Source organism: Myotis brandtii, unplaced genomic scaffold (assembly GCF_000412655.1).
Source record: "Myotis brandtii unplaced genomic scaffold, ASM41265v1 scaffold1956, whole genome shotgun sequence".
NCBI classification, from domain to species: domain Eukaryota; kingdom Metazoa; phylum Chordata; class Mammalia; order Chiroptera; family Vespertilionidae; genus Myotis; species Myotis brandtii.
Genome location: NW_005357294.1, coordinates 762,000 through 776,992, shown reverse-complemented (window position 1 = coordinate 776,992; position 14,993 = coordinate 762,000). Strand labels below are relative to the sequence as shown.

Sequence of the window (14,993 nt, the reverse complement as noted above, 5' to 3'; positions counted from 1 at the left end):
TGTTGGGCCGAGTGCCGCAGGCTCCAGCGCGGCCTTCCCGCCAGCCTGCTCCAGAGGGAGCCTGGTTCTCCTTCCTGCATCACCCCTTTCTCCGAGGGCCTTCTTTCCCCCTCATGGCCCCGGGAAGACCTAGACTTAGTTACAGTGTCTGGAAGGGCTGTGCCTGGCGCGGGTAGGAAGTTAGTCTTCTCTGAATGCTGGCTGCCTCTCGGCTGCCCTTCTCGACTGGGGATGAGGATCCAGCGCTGCCCGACAGCGGTCACTTCTGCCCAGTCAGTCCTGCGTGCACTCGGCCTGGGGAATTCACCCACAAGCCGCTTCTGACCCAAAGCTCCACTAGGAAACCCCCTCCTCATTGTGACCTGCCAGGGGCCATGGGGAGAGGCCGAGATTACATGGCGGGGGGGGTTCTGTATTCAATCCTCTTTGCCCCGCGATTCATTGTCAGGCTCCCGCTGCTCTGATGTCCAGTCACAACTACCTCCCTGTGATCCGGCCCACTGGCTCCTTCAGCCCATCCTTCCTGCCCGGGGCCCTTTGCAAATGCTGGGCCTGTTGCCTGGAGCGCCTTCCCTACCTTCACCTCCTTGGCCTAGTTAACTCCGCCAGGAAGTGACCCATCAGACTAATTTTATTTTTTTAAATCCTCATCCGAGGATATTTTCCCATTGATTTTTAGAGAGAGTGACAGACACATCGATTAGTTGCCTCCTGCATGAGCCCTGACCAGGGTCTGGGCTGGGGAGGAGCCTGCAACCAAGGTACATGTCCTTGACATGAATCAGAATCGAACCCAGGACCCGTAGGTCCCTAGGCCAACGCTCTGTCCACTGAGCCAAATCGGCTAGGGCAGGATATCCTACTTTAAATGCTTTCGTAGTTCCATGTATGTTGGTGCCATCACAGTTCTAATTTTCATTTATTTGGGCGGTTACTTAATTTTTCTCTCTACTAGACTGTGCTTCGTGAAAGCAAAGCCCTTGTGCATTGCTCACTGCTGCACCCCATTGCCTGGTTGAGCACCTGACGCAAGTGGCAACCACCCCTTAAGTGATTCACAACCACCACACGCTCTGAAAGATGAACGAAGCCTCGGGGGACATATGCTCCAGTACTGTGGCTGCCTTGGTTTCCCCCTGTGTCCCAGCCAGAGAAAATCTGGAAGTGGAGGTAAAGGATCAGAGAACACTGCCCCCTGGGTTACCCTGGACATCAGGGGTTGGGGGGCCTCCAGCATCCTGACCTCTGACCTTTTCACAACTGTCAGCAGGTCTCTCGGCCAGGACACATGGATACTCATCCACCAAGCCTCATGGTAGGAGTCTGACTGCCTCCATTCCCTCACTCTTCTTGTGAGGGTTCTGCCACCTCCTCTGGGTACCCACCCTGCCCATTGTGCCTGGGCCTAGACTCTGCTTCAGCCTCTCGCTGTGGCCCTTGCCAGACTCTGGCATGCCCATCCCCAAGGTAGTGAGCACACCCCTGCCAGGACTCGGGCCTGCCTGAGGCTCTCGAGTGGAGGGTTGTAGGTCCATGGTCTGGGTCCCTTCTCTCCTCCATACTGCCCCTACCCTTGATTGTAGAGCCAAAGGCTCCTGGTGACTGTCTCACCCAGCCCTGTGGTCCACATTTCTGAGACACAATGAGGTGGCCCCAGAATGGGGCTGGCACCCAGCGGTCCCTGGGGTGCTGGTATGTGTCCTTTCAGGAGGCTGTGACATTTGGTGATGTGGCTGTGCACTTCTCACGGGAGGAGTGGATGTGTCTGGACCCTGGCCAGAGGGCCCTCTACAAGGAGGTGATGCTGGAGAACCACAGCAGTGTGGCTGGACTAGGTGAGGCTGTACCTTGGGACCCCTCCCCCTGCATCATAGATCAGCACCTGCCTGGCCAGGCCTCTCAGAGCTGGGGATATGGAGGCCATGTGGTCAGCTCCTGACGCTAGGATGGGTCATGGTGAGCCAGGCAGGCTCCTAGATTTGCTCACGTCACAGGGTTTAATCCTCACAGGGTATGTGGACTTCTGGGAGGTAATACAACCTCTTTCTTGTCTGGGCTAAGAGGTTAGCTTTAAAGAAATAGAATTCAAACTAAAATAGCTTTTTTGCTATCTTTTTTAACTTCTGGAGGAATTTATATCGATGGAGTTAGTTGAACCTGTCAAGTTTTTGGTAGAAGTCCCTGTAAAACACCTGGGCCCTGGGGAAGCTCCTCCTTCTTTCATGCTTGATGGTCCAACAAGCTTGTGAATTTCTCCTTTTGTCACCTTTGTCATTTCTAGTTTTTGTACAAATTTACCTATTCATTTGTATTTTCCGTTTTCAGCATGTATTTATTCATAATGCTTTCCATCTTTATTTTTAAGCTCTGTTATGTTTGCAGCTGTCCCCTTATGTAAGTTTTGGGCAGTGTCTTGATTGGTTTTGCCCCAGGACTGTTTATTCATATTTTCAAAGAGCCAGGTTTTGGTTTTGCTCAATTTTTGGGGAGTGGTGTGTGGGGGTCCTTGTTCTCTATTTCACTGAATTCTGCCCGGTTTTTATTATTTTTTTCTTTTGTGTTTGTGTTTGCTGTGTTGTTTCCAATTTCTTGAATTTACTGTTTACCTCATTTGTGTTCTACTGTCCTTATTTCTAGTAAATATGTTTAAAAATGTAAATTTTTGTCTTTATATGCTACTTCAGCTGCATCCTACACATTGTGCCAGTTAGTAAATCGTTACTGAATCTCCAAGTGGCTGATAGTTTTGAGCTGTGTGTTGTGGTTACTTTCATGTTCCGTTGCATTTTGGTTGTTCTGTGTTCTGGGGGTCCTGAGCACTGCACCATGACCCCTTCAAGGCTGGCCCAAGCATGTTCCTCTGACTGCTCCATGTGTGCTTGGAGAGAACACGTGTTTCCTGTTCATGTGGGGTCCTGCCTGCACTTGAGGCCTTCAACCTGGGATCTCTCTGCCTGCCGTTCTCCGCCCTCATGGTTGGAAACCTGAAGGAAGCTCCAACCACAGGGATGGGATGGGAGCTCACCACACTGATGCCCCGCAGCATGGGGCTGATGGCCCTGGAAGGAGGGTGTCAGATGGGTGCCCACAGGTCTTCACCACTTCCCAGGCTGCCTAGCTCCCTTGCTTTGTGCAAGGATGCAAGACGGGGGGTATCTGGGTGAGGACTGGACCTCATTGCCTTCTGGTTTAAAGTGTGCTTCATTCAGTGCTTTATTTTTGTTGTTCTTTTGTTTTCATTCTTTTTCCTTTTTAAAAATTTTTATTTATTGATTGATTTTTAGAAAGAGGAAAGGAAAGAGAGAGAGAAAACACTGATTTGATGTTCTACATATTTATGCATTCATTGATTGATTCTTGTATGTACTGGAGATCAAACCTGCATCCTTGGCCTATCAGGACCACACTAAGCAATTGAACTACTCAGCCAGGGCGGGTTTTTTTGTTCGTTTGTTTTTTTAATAAGAGTTTCTTTGACCCAAACTGATGACCTATGCTGAGAAGCAAGATCTCAAATGCTCCTGTCTTGTTCCTTAATTACCCCTACCTCTTGGAGCACACACCTGCCCTCTGAACTGAGGGGCTTGCTGGTAGTGCCTAGCTTTTCTCTTCTTGAAGTACAGTGGCCTCTTCTTGGCAAACTCTTGGGTGACAGGGTCTGCTGGGATCTTGGCCTTGAAGCAAAGGGAATGGGCTGGGAGTCCAGGCATCCCTTGCCGTCTAGCCTCAGGAGCTGGGCTGAACCAGACAGAGAGGGCCCCTGTGCCTGGATCCTAACCCTGTGATGCTCCCTCAGAGACTCTGCCTGTAGCCCAGCAGCCTCCCACCCCTTTACTTTTGGAAACCAGGGGGCACTGAGCCCTGCGCTGCATTCCCAGCAGCACCAATGTGGTTTCCTTTGTCACCTTGACAGCAGGATTTCTGCTCTTCAAGCCTGAACTGATCTCCCGGCTGGAGCAAGGGCAGGAGCCATGGGTCCTTGACCTGCAGGGAACAGAGGCGAGAGAGGCACGAAGGACCCTCCAGACAGGTGAGGCTCGGTTTTGTGCCCGGGAAGGCGGACCCTAGGATCACCATGCGAGTTTGTTTTTATTAAGTCTCTCATCTTACCAATACTCTTATTGAGATACAAGCATGGATGCAAGAGAAGGAGTAATCTTGGTTCTGAGCAGCTTCTCGGGTGAACATCATGTCACTGGTACTGTTGTGCTCCCTCCAGAACTTCTGGGGATCCCAGATGACCCTAGCCTCTCAGGTGAGGCTCCGGGCTGCCATAACAAACCACCAGAGACTGGAGGCTTGAACTGATAAAGATTCATATCTCACAGTCTTGGGGCCAGAGGTCCAAAATCAAGGCATTGGTGGGGTTGTGACCCCTCTGAAGTCTGTAGGGGAGGATCCTTCCAGCTTCTGGTGGCCCCAGGTGTTCCTCTGCTTGTGGCTGCGTCACCCAGTCCTCCACGTCACAGCGCATTCTTCCTGTGTCTGTCTTTCCAAGGATATCAGTCATATTAGATTAGGGCCTCCATACTTCAGTGTGATCTCATCTTAACTAACTCCAGCTCTAGGGTCCTGTTTGTAAATAAGTTTGTATTCTGAGGTTCTGGGCGAGAGCTTCAGCACACTTTTTGGGGGCACAATCAGCTCATAACAAGGACCTTCATGTCCAGACCCCTTTCTGACCCTTTTTGGGAAGGTGTAAAGCAAGTTTGACATGCTGGGTGTAAAGGGACAGATTGGCCCAGTTAAAACCCAGCCCCCATGAAACATTTCCAAGGTGGAGAGAGATTTTTTTTTTTTAATACATGTTTTTATTGATTTCAGATAGAGGAAGGGAGAAAGGGATAGAAACATCAGTGGTGAGAAAGAATCATTGATTGGCTGCCTCCTGTAGGCCCCACACTGATGGTTGAGCCTGCAACCCGGGTATGTACTCTGACTGGGAATCGAACCATGACCTCCTGGTTCATAGGTCAACACTTAACCATTTAGCCACACAGGCCAGGCTGGCACCATGGCAGGAGAGCCAGAGCTCCTTAGTAAGAGGTTCACGTATGGAGATGACCTTCCTAGTGGTTAGGCATCAAGAAGACTTCCCTGCGATGAGACTTAGAGCTGCTCCCAGACCTGGGTGTACAGGGCAGAGGACAGCCTCATGGATGAAAATTTGTGGAGCATGTTAGAACATCCACAAGATGTGATATTGTTGGTTGGTACAGCTGATATTCCAGGATCCTCCTGGTCATGGGAGAGGGCAGGGCTTGCAGCTGCCACCATCACAGCCAGCCCAGTCTCAGGACTGAAGGCCCCCTGGGGACTTCATGGTCAGTGTCATAGTTGCAGTGGTGAGGACAATTTAGTCTGAGTGACAACTGCAGTAGGTCAGAGTTCACCGAGAGCTTATTCAGCTTCCACTTGCTCAGAGGTGTCAGAGCCAGGCACGGGGTGTGACGGATCACAGAGGAAAAAGCAGGTCCATGTGACACCACCTGGGCTTGCTGACGGGCTTTGCTCTTGGGAGTTGGCTGGGACAAGCATCCTCCAGTTTTCTTAGGCAGATGCTTTAAGGGGGTTGGTGTCATTCTAGGGATGCAGCTTTGAGCTGTTAGAAGCCATGCTAGTGTTTTGTTCCTACATACCAAGGGGGAGGCCTGGTTCAGCAAGGCTCAGAGGAGCCTGGCTGGGCTAGTAAGGAGAGGGTCTTTGTCAAAGGAGTACTCATTAGTAAGTGGGGACAGGAAGAGGTGGGCTGTACTGTGTGCAGGTGTCTTGTGACCCTGAAGGGAAGGAACATGTGCATGCTGAGCCACACAGGAGCCTGCTGGCTATATGTAGGAGACTGTTGTTGAGGATGTGGCATGTAGGGAGGCAAGACCTTTGTAATGTAACTAACTGCTGCTTGCCGACTTGGCTACAGGAGAGAGGGAGGTGGACTCCGAGGCAGCCAGGTGGGTTTGCACTGTCCTCATCCAGCTGCAGGAGGCCCAGGCAGTGCTGGCATCCTTAACTGCTCTTTCATAGCTATTCATAGGCTCCTCTGCCCTGAAGCAGCATGCAGAGGAGAGCAATACTTGTCTGTTTTCTCATCTCTATGACTGCTCCTGCCCTGTTAGTAGAGCAGGTTTGCCAAGGTTGTTTGTGCAGAAACGATAAACAGTGAGGACCAGGCAGGAGATGTCCCACATCCTAAGGGCACAGAGATGTTGAAAGGGTGTGTGTTTGGGGAAACAGACCTGGGTTCATTTGTTAGTCTCTCATTAGCTGTGTGACTATGGGTGAACTACTTAACCTCTGTGAGCCACACACCCCTTATCCACTACTGACCTCACTAGCTTGCATGCAGCCCCTTCCATACTCCAGGACTGACATAGAGATGGGTCTCCATCGCTGGAGCACTGATGTGAGGAGCCAGCGAAGCCCTGTCACTGGGTCCTCGGTTTCACTGTGGGACAGCCCTAGGCTGGTGATGGCCCTGGAAGTGATTAGGGATGACAGGGTCTGACTTAAGCAAAAACACTTCCTGGGATTGCAGAGTAGGAAGGAGGTTGAAGCTTATGTGGGGTAAGTGCATGTCAGGAAGGCTTGTGGGGGCTGGTGGAGTAGGTGGACCCCCCAGAAATGCACAGGAAGGAGAAATCCATATGGAGAAGGTGAGGGGCAGACTGGCAAGGGACATGGTCAGATGTGAGTTGGGGAGAGTGGCCTGGAGCAAGCAGATTTCTGGCCTTGGGTCACACTCAGAAGCCCAACCAGGGGACAGGCCAATGCCCAGGCCTTCGGCCTCACCCCTGTACACCTTTCAATAGCTTTCCTGCTTCATCTTTCTCAGCACCTGCCCATCCCTCTGTTTTAAGTTTAAAATTCTTCTTTCTTCCTCACCACCTCTCTGACCTCTCAGCCTAATTCTGCCTCTCCTAAACCCCCCACTCTATCAGGCTCACTTTCTTTTTTTGTTGTTAATCCTCACTTGAGGATAGTTTTTCAATTGATTTTTTAGAGAGAGTGGAAGCGGTGAAAGAAAGACAGAAATATTGATGTGAGAGAGACACATCGATTGGTTGCCTCCTGTATGCACCCCAGCTGGGGCTGGGGATCAAGCCTGTAACTGAGATACATGCCCTTGACCCAAATCTCGGGCTGACGCTCTATCCACTGAGCCAAACCATCTAGGGCCCACATTCTTCGTGGACTTTTCCTCACACCAGTTCCCCACAGAATGAACCTCTACTGATGTGGCCCCCTGTGGGAAGTGGCTCTTAGTGCTCAGCCGCATGTACTGTGGTTAAATGAATGTGTAAAGCAAAAAGTATGAATGAAACCAAATTTTGAGAATTGTCAAAGGTGTCAAGTTTTGATAGTGTCTTTGCATGTCAGGTGTCCTAGGAGGGAGCTCAGTTCCTAGTGATGATCCCCACCTCAGCCTCTGTCCTTTCTGTGAGCTCAGGAGAAGGAGCCTTATCCTGCCTGTATGTTTCAGATTCTACGATAAGCACTGATGGTGAGCAGGCTGGTGAAGATGTGCACATGCTAAAATCAGAGTCTCTGGCAGCGATGGTCAAACCCCCCCCTTGGGATTATCCTCAGAGTCCTGGCTTCGGAGACACCTCTGATTCTGAGGTCTGGCCAGAGAGTAAGCTAAGCTCTCTCTTTCAGAAACACCACTTGCACACAGGGACTGTGGCTCCCAGGAAGACCTCTGCCAAGGAGGATGTGCAGGGACATGTCAGCCTGGGTTGTCAACCTGAGAAAAGTCAGGGGGTTGCTGCAGATGGGCCATCTCGAAGATGCGATGTGTGTGGCAGGAGTTTCAGATTCGTGGCTCTGCCTCACTTTGGTGTACAGAAGGAACTTAACAGATGTCAGGAGTGCCAAAAAAAGTTATCTGATTGCTTACAGGGGAAACATCAAAGTAACTGCCATGGAGAGAAGCCGTATGAGTGTGAGGAATGTGGGAAAGTCTTCAGGTTGTGCTCGCAGCTTAATCAGCATCAGAGAATCCACACTGGAGAGAAACCATTCAAATGCATAGAGTGTGGAAAAGCCTTTCGCCTGAGCTCAAAACTTATTCAGCATCAAAGAATTCATACGGGAGAGAAACCATACAGGTGTGAGGAATGTGGGAAAGCCTTTGGTCAGAGCTCCAGCCTCATCCACCATCAGAGGGTGCACACAGGAGAGAGGCCCTATTGCTGTCGTGAGTGTGGGAAGGCCTTCAGCCAGCAGTCTCAGCTGGTCAGACACCAGAGGACTCACACTGGAGAGAGGCCCTACTCGTGCCAGGAGTGTGGGAAGGCATTCAGCCAGAGCTCAACCCTGGCTCAGCACCAGCTGATGCACACTGGGGAGAAGCCTCCAGTTCCAAGAACCCTGGATGGTGCCAGCCTCGTTGCACACCAGAGAATCCACGCTGCAGAGAAACCGTTTAAGTGTGATGAGTGCGGGAAGGCTTTCAGGTGGGTCTCTCGCCTTAGTCAGCACCAGCTGATTCACACCGGAGAGAAACCGTATAAATGCAACAAGTGTGCAAAAGCCTTCGGTTGTAGCTCACGGCTTATTCGCCACCAAAGAACTCACACTGGAGAAAAACCATTCAAATGTGATGAGTGTGGGAAGGGCTTTGTCCAGGGCTCACACCTGATTCAGCACCAGAGAATTCACACCGGAGAGAAACCCTATGAGTGTAGTGATTGTGGAAAAGCCTTCAGCCAGAGCTCAAGCCTCATTTACCATCAGAGGATTCACAAGGGAGAGAAACCCTACGAGTGCCTGGAATGTGGAAAAGCCTTCAGTATGAGCACACAGCTCACAATTCATCAGAGGGTTCACACCGGGGAGAGGCCCTATAAATGTGGTGAGTGCGGGAAAGCCTTCAGTCAGAACTCAACCCTTTTCCAACACCAGATAATTCATGCTGGAGTAAAGCCCTATGGATGCAGTGAGTGTGGGAAAGCCTTTAGTCGAAGTTCGTACCTCATTGAGCACCAGAGGATTCACACACGTGCCCAGTGGTACCACGAATACGGGGGCACCCTGGAGGGTTCTACCCATGTGAGCCGTAAAAAAGTTAACACTGTAAAGAAACTACACAAATGTAATGAATGTGAGAAAATATTCAGATGGCGCTCCCATCTCATTATACATCAGAGGATTCACACTGGAGAGAAACCTTATAAATGTAACGAATGTGGCAAAGCCTTTAATCGGAGCTCAAGGCTCACTCAGCATCAGAAGATTCATATAGGATAGATCACTCACCTCTTTAAATGTAAGTGGGAATAAACCCACAGCCTTAACCTATTTAAATTATATGGGGTAATTGATACTAACAAGGTAGAATGTTAGTAAAGATTCAGAATTGCTCTTTTAAAAATATCCAAGTTCATACAAAATGTGTTTTTTTCTGGAATTCTGATTTTATCCCACTCCATAACCCTGTGTCCCTTGCATCAGGGGAGTCATGTAGAGTTCTGAGTGTGCAGAGGGATGAACCCAGGTTCTGCAGCTGAGGCCTGAGAAGTCCTGTGAGCTCTGCAAGATGAGATACTCAGTGTCTTCAGCACCAGTTACTCAGACTGGCTTCAGCAAGGATGTGTGAGCTTGCATGCGCTGAAGAGGAGTGTCTGGAATTCCCTTCTGCCTTCACCTGACTCCTTTTCTTCAAACCTCTTCCGCCATCAGCAGCCCAGGCAAGCAGCCACCCAGGGTCAACTTGAGTTTCCACATGGGCCAAGCCACTCTGATTAATCTGACCTACAGGCTGGGCCCATGTTCATTCACTTTGTCTCACAGAGCAGTTAATTAATGCCATGGAGGCCACTGGATGAGACAGACCTGCCGCATTGACCCCCTCCCTGTCCAGTGTCCAGTATTCACCATTTGGGAAGGAGTCCAGGGGCCAGGAGTCCACTCGAGACCTGCTGACCTTTGGTACCATTGCTACAATCAGAGGGGCAATATTTGAGAGACCTTCATCCCAGTGGAGGAGCCCATTTCTTCCACATGTGGACTGGTATCCCAGAGGGACACAGGTCAGTCACTTCAGGATTTGTTGTGACACTTGATTTGGGTCACCATCACACTGGTTTGGTCAAGCCCACCGCAGGTCCTTGAGACCTTGCTGCTTCTATCGCCGTGCATGGCATATCCTGTAGCAGGCTATGGATTTGAGTCAGGTGAAGAAAATGCTTGCTGATCCCCATGTTTGCATTAGGAGGTTCCTGAGCTTTCTGCTGTAGCTGGGAGCAGTGGATTTTGAGGTGGTAAAGTTTATGTGAGCTAGTGTTTCCAGCACATGGGTGGAGCCAGTCAGCCTGATCACCAACTGCTACTGCTTATCCATCACTCACTGCCTGACATGTCCTTCACCTGGTGCCAGGATGCCATGAAATCAGTGGGCCTATCTCTCCAGGCATCCCTGCTCTACCCAGAACTTGAGTCGAATGGTCAGAGGACCAGGGACTTGTGTGCATTATGCAGAGGTCATGCTCGTTGTGTCTCCTCCTCAGCTGCTGTGCTCACCCAAGGTGGTCACTGCTGGCACATCTGGATGGGTGGGCCCAAGTTTAAAGGGCTGTAAATATTTTAGGCCGCCCAGCAACGGCTCTGGAGCCGAGGTCCTGAGTGGAGAGAGCACACTCCTGCCATCTGCTGGCACTTGGTACTGTTGTGCACCGAAGGGCCTCTTCATTGGACCCCACCTCCCTTGTCTACTCCTGGGTAATGAGGGACAAAAGGATGGAGGATTATATGGACTTCTCCAGACTCCAGCCTGGACATGATGCTTTCTTTCCCCTCACAGTAACTGCAGGCCAGAGACTTCTACCTTAAATCTCCTTTAGCATTTGAGTGTGCACAGCCATGGTCCTGGATCAAGGGCTGGTGAGGCCTGCTATTGTGTGGTGCTGGTGCATTAATCAAACAAACACTGAGGCCATAAGACTGGGTGTTTTGAATGCCTACCAAGCAGACCACGCGTTTTGAAATATTCTGACCTTTTTTTTTTTTAAATATATATTTTATTGATTTTTCACAGAGAGGAAGGGAGAGGAATAGAGAGCTAGAAACATTGATGAGAGAGAAACATCAATCAGCTGCCTCCTGCACACCTCCGACTGGGGATGTGCCCGCAACCAAGGCACATGCCCCTGGCCGGAATCGAACCCGGGACCTCCCAGTCCGCAGGCCGACGCTCTATCCACTGAGCCAAACTGGCTAGGGCTGACCTTTTTTTAAAAAATACATATTTTTATTGATTTCAGAGAGGAAGAGAGAGGGATAGAAGTATCAATGATAAGAGAGAATCATCAATTGGCTGCCTCCTGCACACCCCACACTGCGGATTGAGCCCAACCCAGGCATGTGCCCTGACTGGCAATCAAACCCTGACCTCCTGGTTCATGGGTTGATGCTCAACCACTGAGCCTCGCCAGCCTGGCTCTACTTTCCTGCTATATTCCCCAATTTGGGCTTCAGTAAATATAAACTCATTTTAAGGATTTTCAGCACTGTTTAACAATAGGTTTTAAAATACTTTCGACTTCTCTTTTTGAGTCAATAAATTAAACCCATAATTTTAAGCTGGTTGCTTTTATTCTCAATTATAGATTGAAATTTGATTTATGATGTTGGATTGTAACTATTTTGAGGTTTGTGGAAACTTCCCAAAGTGTTTGCCGCAAGGCAGAACCCAGTGAGTTTACGTACCTGTATCCCCAGTGTGTGTGACTTATACTCACAGCCCAGGAAATGTTTGTTGAATGAATGAATGATGAATTTGAGGAGTATCCAGGCTTTGAAGTTGAAAAGTCAGAGACCCACAGAAGAGAAACAGCTACCAAGAGCTTCCACAGGATCTAAGTAAGGTTGACAGAGCTGAAAGGTAATTTTCCAGGTGCATCATTCCCTGTGCAGACCTGGAACAAAGGTGGGAAAAGCCAGCCCCTGCCCTCATGTCCAGGTCTATGGTGATCAACCACAAACAAGGGTAGATGGTCCCTTTGCAGCCTGAGTGAATCCTGTGGCTGCCCACTTCAGCCTGACGAGAGCTGGGACAAGGGAGCTGTAGCAGTTAGAGCTGACACCCACCTACCTCCTCATTTTGTATGATTCTGAAGAATGGTTTTTAAAAAAATTGACTTGAGAGGGAGGGAGAGAGAAACACTGATTTGTTCAGCTTTTTAATGCATTCATTGGTTGATTCTTGTATGTGCCCTGATGGGATCAAACCTGAAACCTTGGTATATTGGAACTATGCTCTAACCAATTGAGCTACCTGGCCAGGGTAGGATGGAGAACACCTCAACCACCTGGTCCTAACTGGATGACAAAAGGCACAGATCATCTTCTGGTGGGGGGAGGGGAGGCTGGTGGGTGCCCCCACTTACCTGGGGTGAGGGTGGAAGTGGGAACATATGGCATGGGACCAAAAGCTGTGCCTCAGAAATCCCCCTTCCCCCGTCTGCTGACCCTCTAGTGGACCACCAGAGTAGACACAGTAACACAGCCATGGAGGTAGCCAGTAAACTCCAGCTGGGTGCACCAGCGTTCTCTGTGGCCTGGCGGGCAGAAATATGGTGTGAAAATCCCAGGGGTTACCTGCTATTTGATGCTGCAGCTCCAAGTGACTGCCCACCCCCTGCTGCAGGGGCTGCTGAGAGGCTTGAGGTAGGTTCTGAGTAACAGGCCCATTTCCACCCCTGGGGTCAGTAACACAGGGTGGCCTGGAAGGCACATTTCCTCACTGCTACCAGGTGCATAATTTTGAGCCATGGAGTCTCAGCCACAAGGTCCCACAGTGGCGGTGGAGCTTCTAGCACCCTGATGGACTGGGCTCAGACCCAAGGTCTCCATTCCTGATTGCACTGGACAAATGTCACTGTGGTAATCTTGCACACCAGAAACTCCCAGGTCTCAGTGGCTTTCAGCCCTAAATGTGTGTCCTCTGGGACCACCAGCCCAAGCTGACCAGCACACCCACCCTGGAGGTGCTGGGAAAGGCCCCTGTTCCTTCCTGGCCTCAATACAACATCCAGTATGATCGTACTTAAACAGCTGTTAGGGTAGGGCATGCCCTGTACTCTCACCAGTGGCTTTCAGCCCTAAATGTGTGTCCTCTGGGACCACCAGCCCAAGCTGACCAGCACACCCACCCTGGAGGTGCTGGGAAAGGCCCCTGTTCCTGGCCTCAATACAACATCCAGTATGATCGTACTTAAACAGCTGTTAGGGTAGGGCATGCCCTTGGTACTCTCACTCCCCTCTACTTCACTCCCCTTCTACCCAGAAGTCTCCCTTGGGTCACTGCTCCCTCACCTCTTGCAAGTCTTTGCTCACATACCAACTCTTCTAGGAAGCCCACCTTATGACCCAATGTAAAATGACAACCCAATTCTCCCATAGCCCTGCTTCCCATTCCCTGGACACTGGCCTATTTTATCATTTACTATTTCCAATAACAAGCTACGCCAGTCATTTGTTATGTACTCTGTAAAGCCTTCCTTTCCACACTACAATGCTGGCTCCTTGAGATCAGGGATTTAAGACGAGAATGAAATATCCACTCTGAAACACATGGTTCGTAGAAACAAATGAGCAGAACACTCAGATGCTACCTGGGGCCCAGCTGAACAAACTTGGCATCTGCATAAAGACTTTGGACTGGGCCCTAGACTGACTGGACCAGTTGGCCACCCTGGAGCAGCAAGTACCCGCACCCAGCAATGCCACCAACAGCCAGGGGAGTTGTGTGCAGGGTGACACCACCCAGGAAGACATATTTTTAATTGTTGCTTTACTCCCAAATAAAGGAAAAACAGTGCTGACTTTTTTTAATCAAACAGAGTGACATGGTTGCATTCACATTCTCACTGAAGAGTGCCTCCTAGGCAGGATGCACTTCCTTTTGGAGATGTCTGAGCAACTGTCCCCAGGTCAACAGAGCAACTGGGAGTGCAGGTCAGTCCTGCAGTTTGTGCTCGCACTTCTTCTCCAGGTCAGCCATCTCCTTCAACACCAGGGCCACGCTGTACCGAAGCTCCTGGAATTTGGCTGTGGGGACCTCAAAGCGGTGTGCTGACCCATCGGAAAGTGTCAGCTGCATCAGGACACTTGGCTGCAGGGAGCGGGCCAGGGCGCTGGTGGAGATTGCTACATCCACCCTCCACCGACAGTTGGCAATGTGGGGCAGCCAGGCCCCCTGCTGCCTGGCCACAGAGTCAAGGAGAGGCCGCTGGCTCCCAAACACCACACTGGCCAAGTCCACGACCAGGTCCTGGGGGATGCAGAGTTCCTGGAGCTGGTCCTTGAAGGCGTCGGGCTTCAGACTGGCTGGGGGCAGCCGGAGGGCCTGCTGGAGCAGCGTGTGGGTGCCAGCAAGCAGGGCACCCAGCCGCTCCTCCGACAGGTGTGCAGTAGTCCCAAGGCGCTGCACAGCTTCACGGCAGTCCTCTCCCTGCAGGCCACTGACCACCAGTTTCAACAGTTTTCTGAACGTGCCCCTGTCCAAGTCCCCCAGGAGCCGGGGTATTGCTGCCACCTCTGGGGGGAGCTGGGCCCCCAGGAAACTCACCTGGCCGCTGTGACTGACACCAGGGTGATGCAAGTATGGAGCTACAGCTCCCACGGCGGACATTGCGGCTTCCTCCTCTCTGATCAATCAGCTCAGAGGCAGGTCCCAGCTGCACCTGCCTGGAGGGGGTGGAGAGAAGCCTAGTGACTTCCCACGTCCTTTGAGTCAGTGACTGAGGACTGACCCGATTCCCACCTTCAAGACAGTGACAGTGGGAACTACGACTGACAGCCCATGTGATGGGAAGCACCCTGGGATCAGATGGTCTCAGGAAGAGGGGAGGCAGGAGTCAGCAAGAGAGACGGCAGGGAGGGGAAGAGAGCAGCCACCGGCGCGGGGGAAGGAGTGACAGATATGAGACCCGTTCGAGTCATGCCCTGAGCTCGCCGTGGCATCCTGGACACCTTACGTGGGCACGAGCCGCGGG

General features: G+C 51.0%; 2 protein-coding genes across 6 annotated transcripts in view; one reads left to right on the top strand and one right to left on the bottom strand.

The window, feature by feature from the left end:
- Positions 1–11,002, top strand: part of LOC102253984 (zinc finger protein 16) — a 43,161-nt gene extending 32,159 nt beyond the window's left edge. The window contains exons 1-6 of one of the 5 annotated variants that reach the window (XM_014538673.1): positions 7–172; positions 956–1,170; positions 1,268–1,315; positions 1,709–1,835; positions 3,914–4,030; positions 7,478–11,002. In XM_014538673.1, the coding sequence (XP_014394159.1) occupies positions 1,081–1,170; positions 1,268–1,315; positions 1,709–1,835; positions 3,914–4,030; positions 7,478–9,246 (2,151 nt within the window). In that variant the 5' untranslated portion in view covers positions 7–172; positions 956–1,080 and the 3' untranslated portion in view covers positions 9,247–11,002. The other 4 variants (XM_005865055.2, XM_005865056.2, XM_005865057.2 and 1 more) reach the window with 4 other exon arrangements.
- A 2,738-nt stretch (positions 11,003–13,740) lies between these two features.
- On the bottom strand, positions 13,741–14,987 carry COMMD5 (COMM domain containing 5). Its single transcript, XM_014538682.1, has one exon. It carries the CDS (start codon positions 14,627–14,629, stop codon positions 13,955–13,957), a length of 675 nt encoding a protein of 224 aa, XP_014394168.1. The 5' UTR covers positions 14,630–14,987; the 3' UTR covers positions 13,741–13,954.
- Between the last annotated feature and the right edge of the window lie 6 nt (positions 14,988–14,993).

Coding starts and splice junctions, on each gene's coding strand:
- COMMD5 (XM_014538682.1), bottom strand. CDS start 14,629: ATGTCCGCCGTGGGAGCTGTAGCTCCATACTTGCATCACCCTGGTGTC.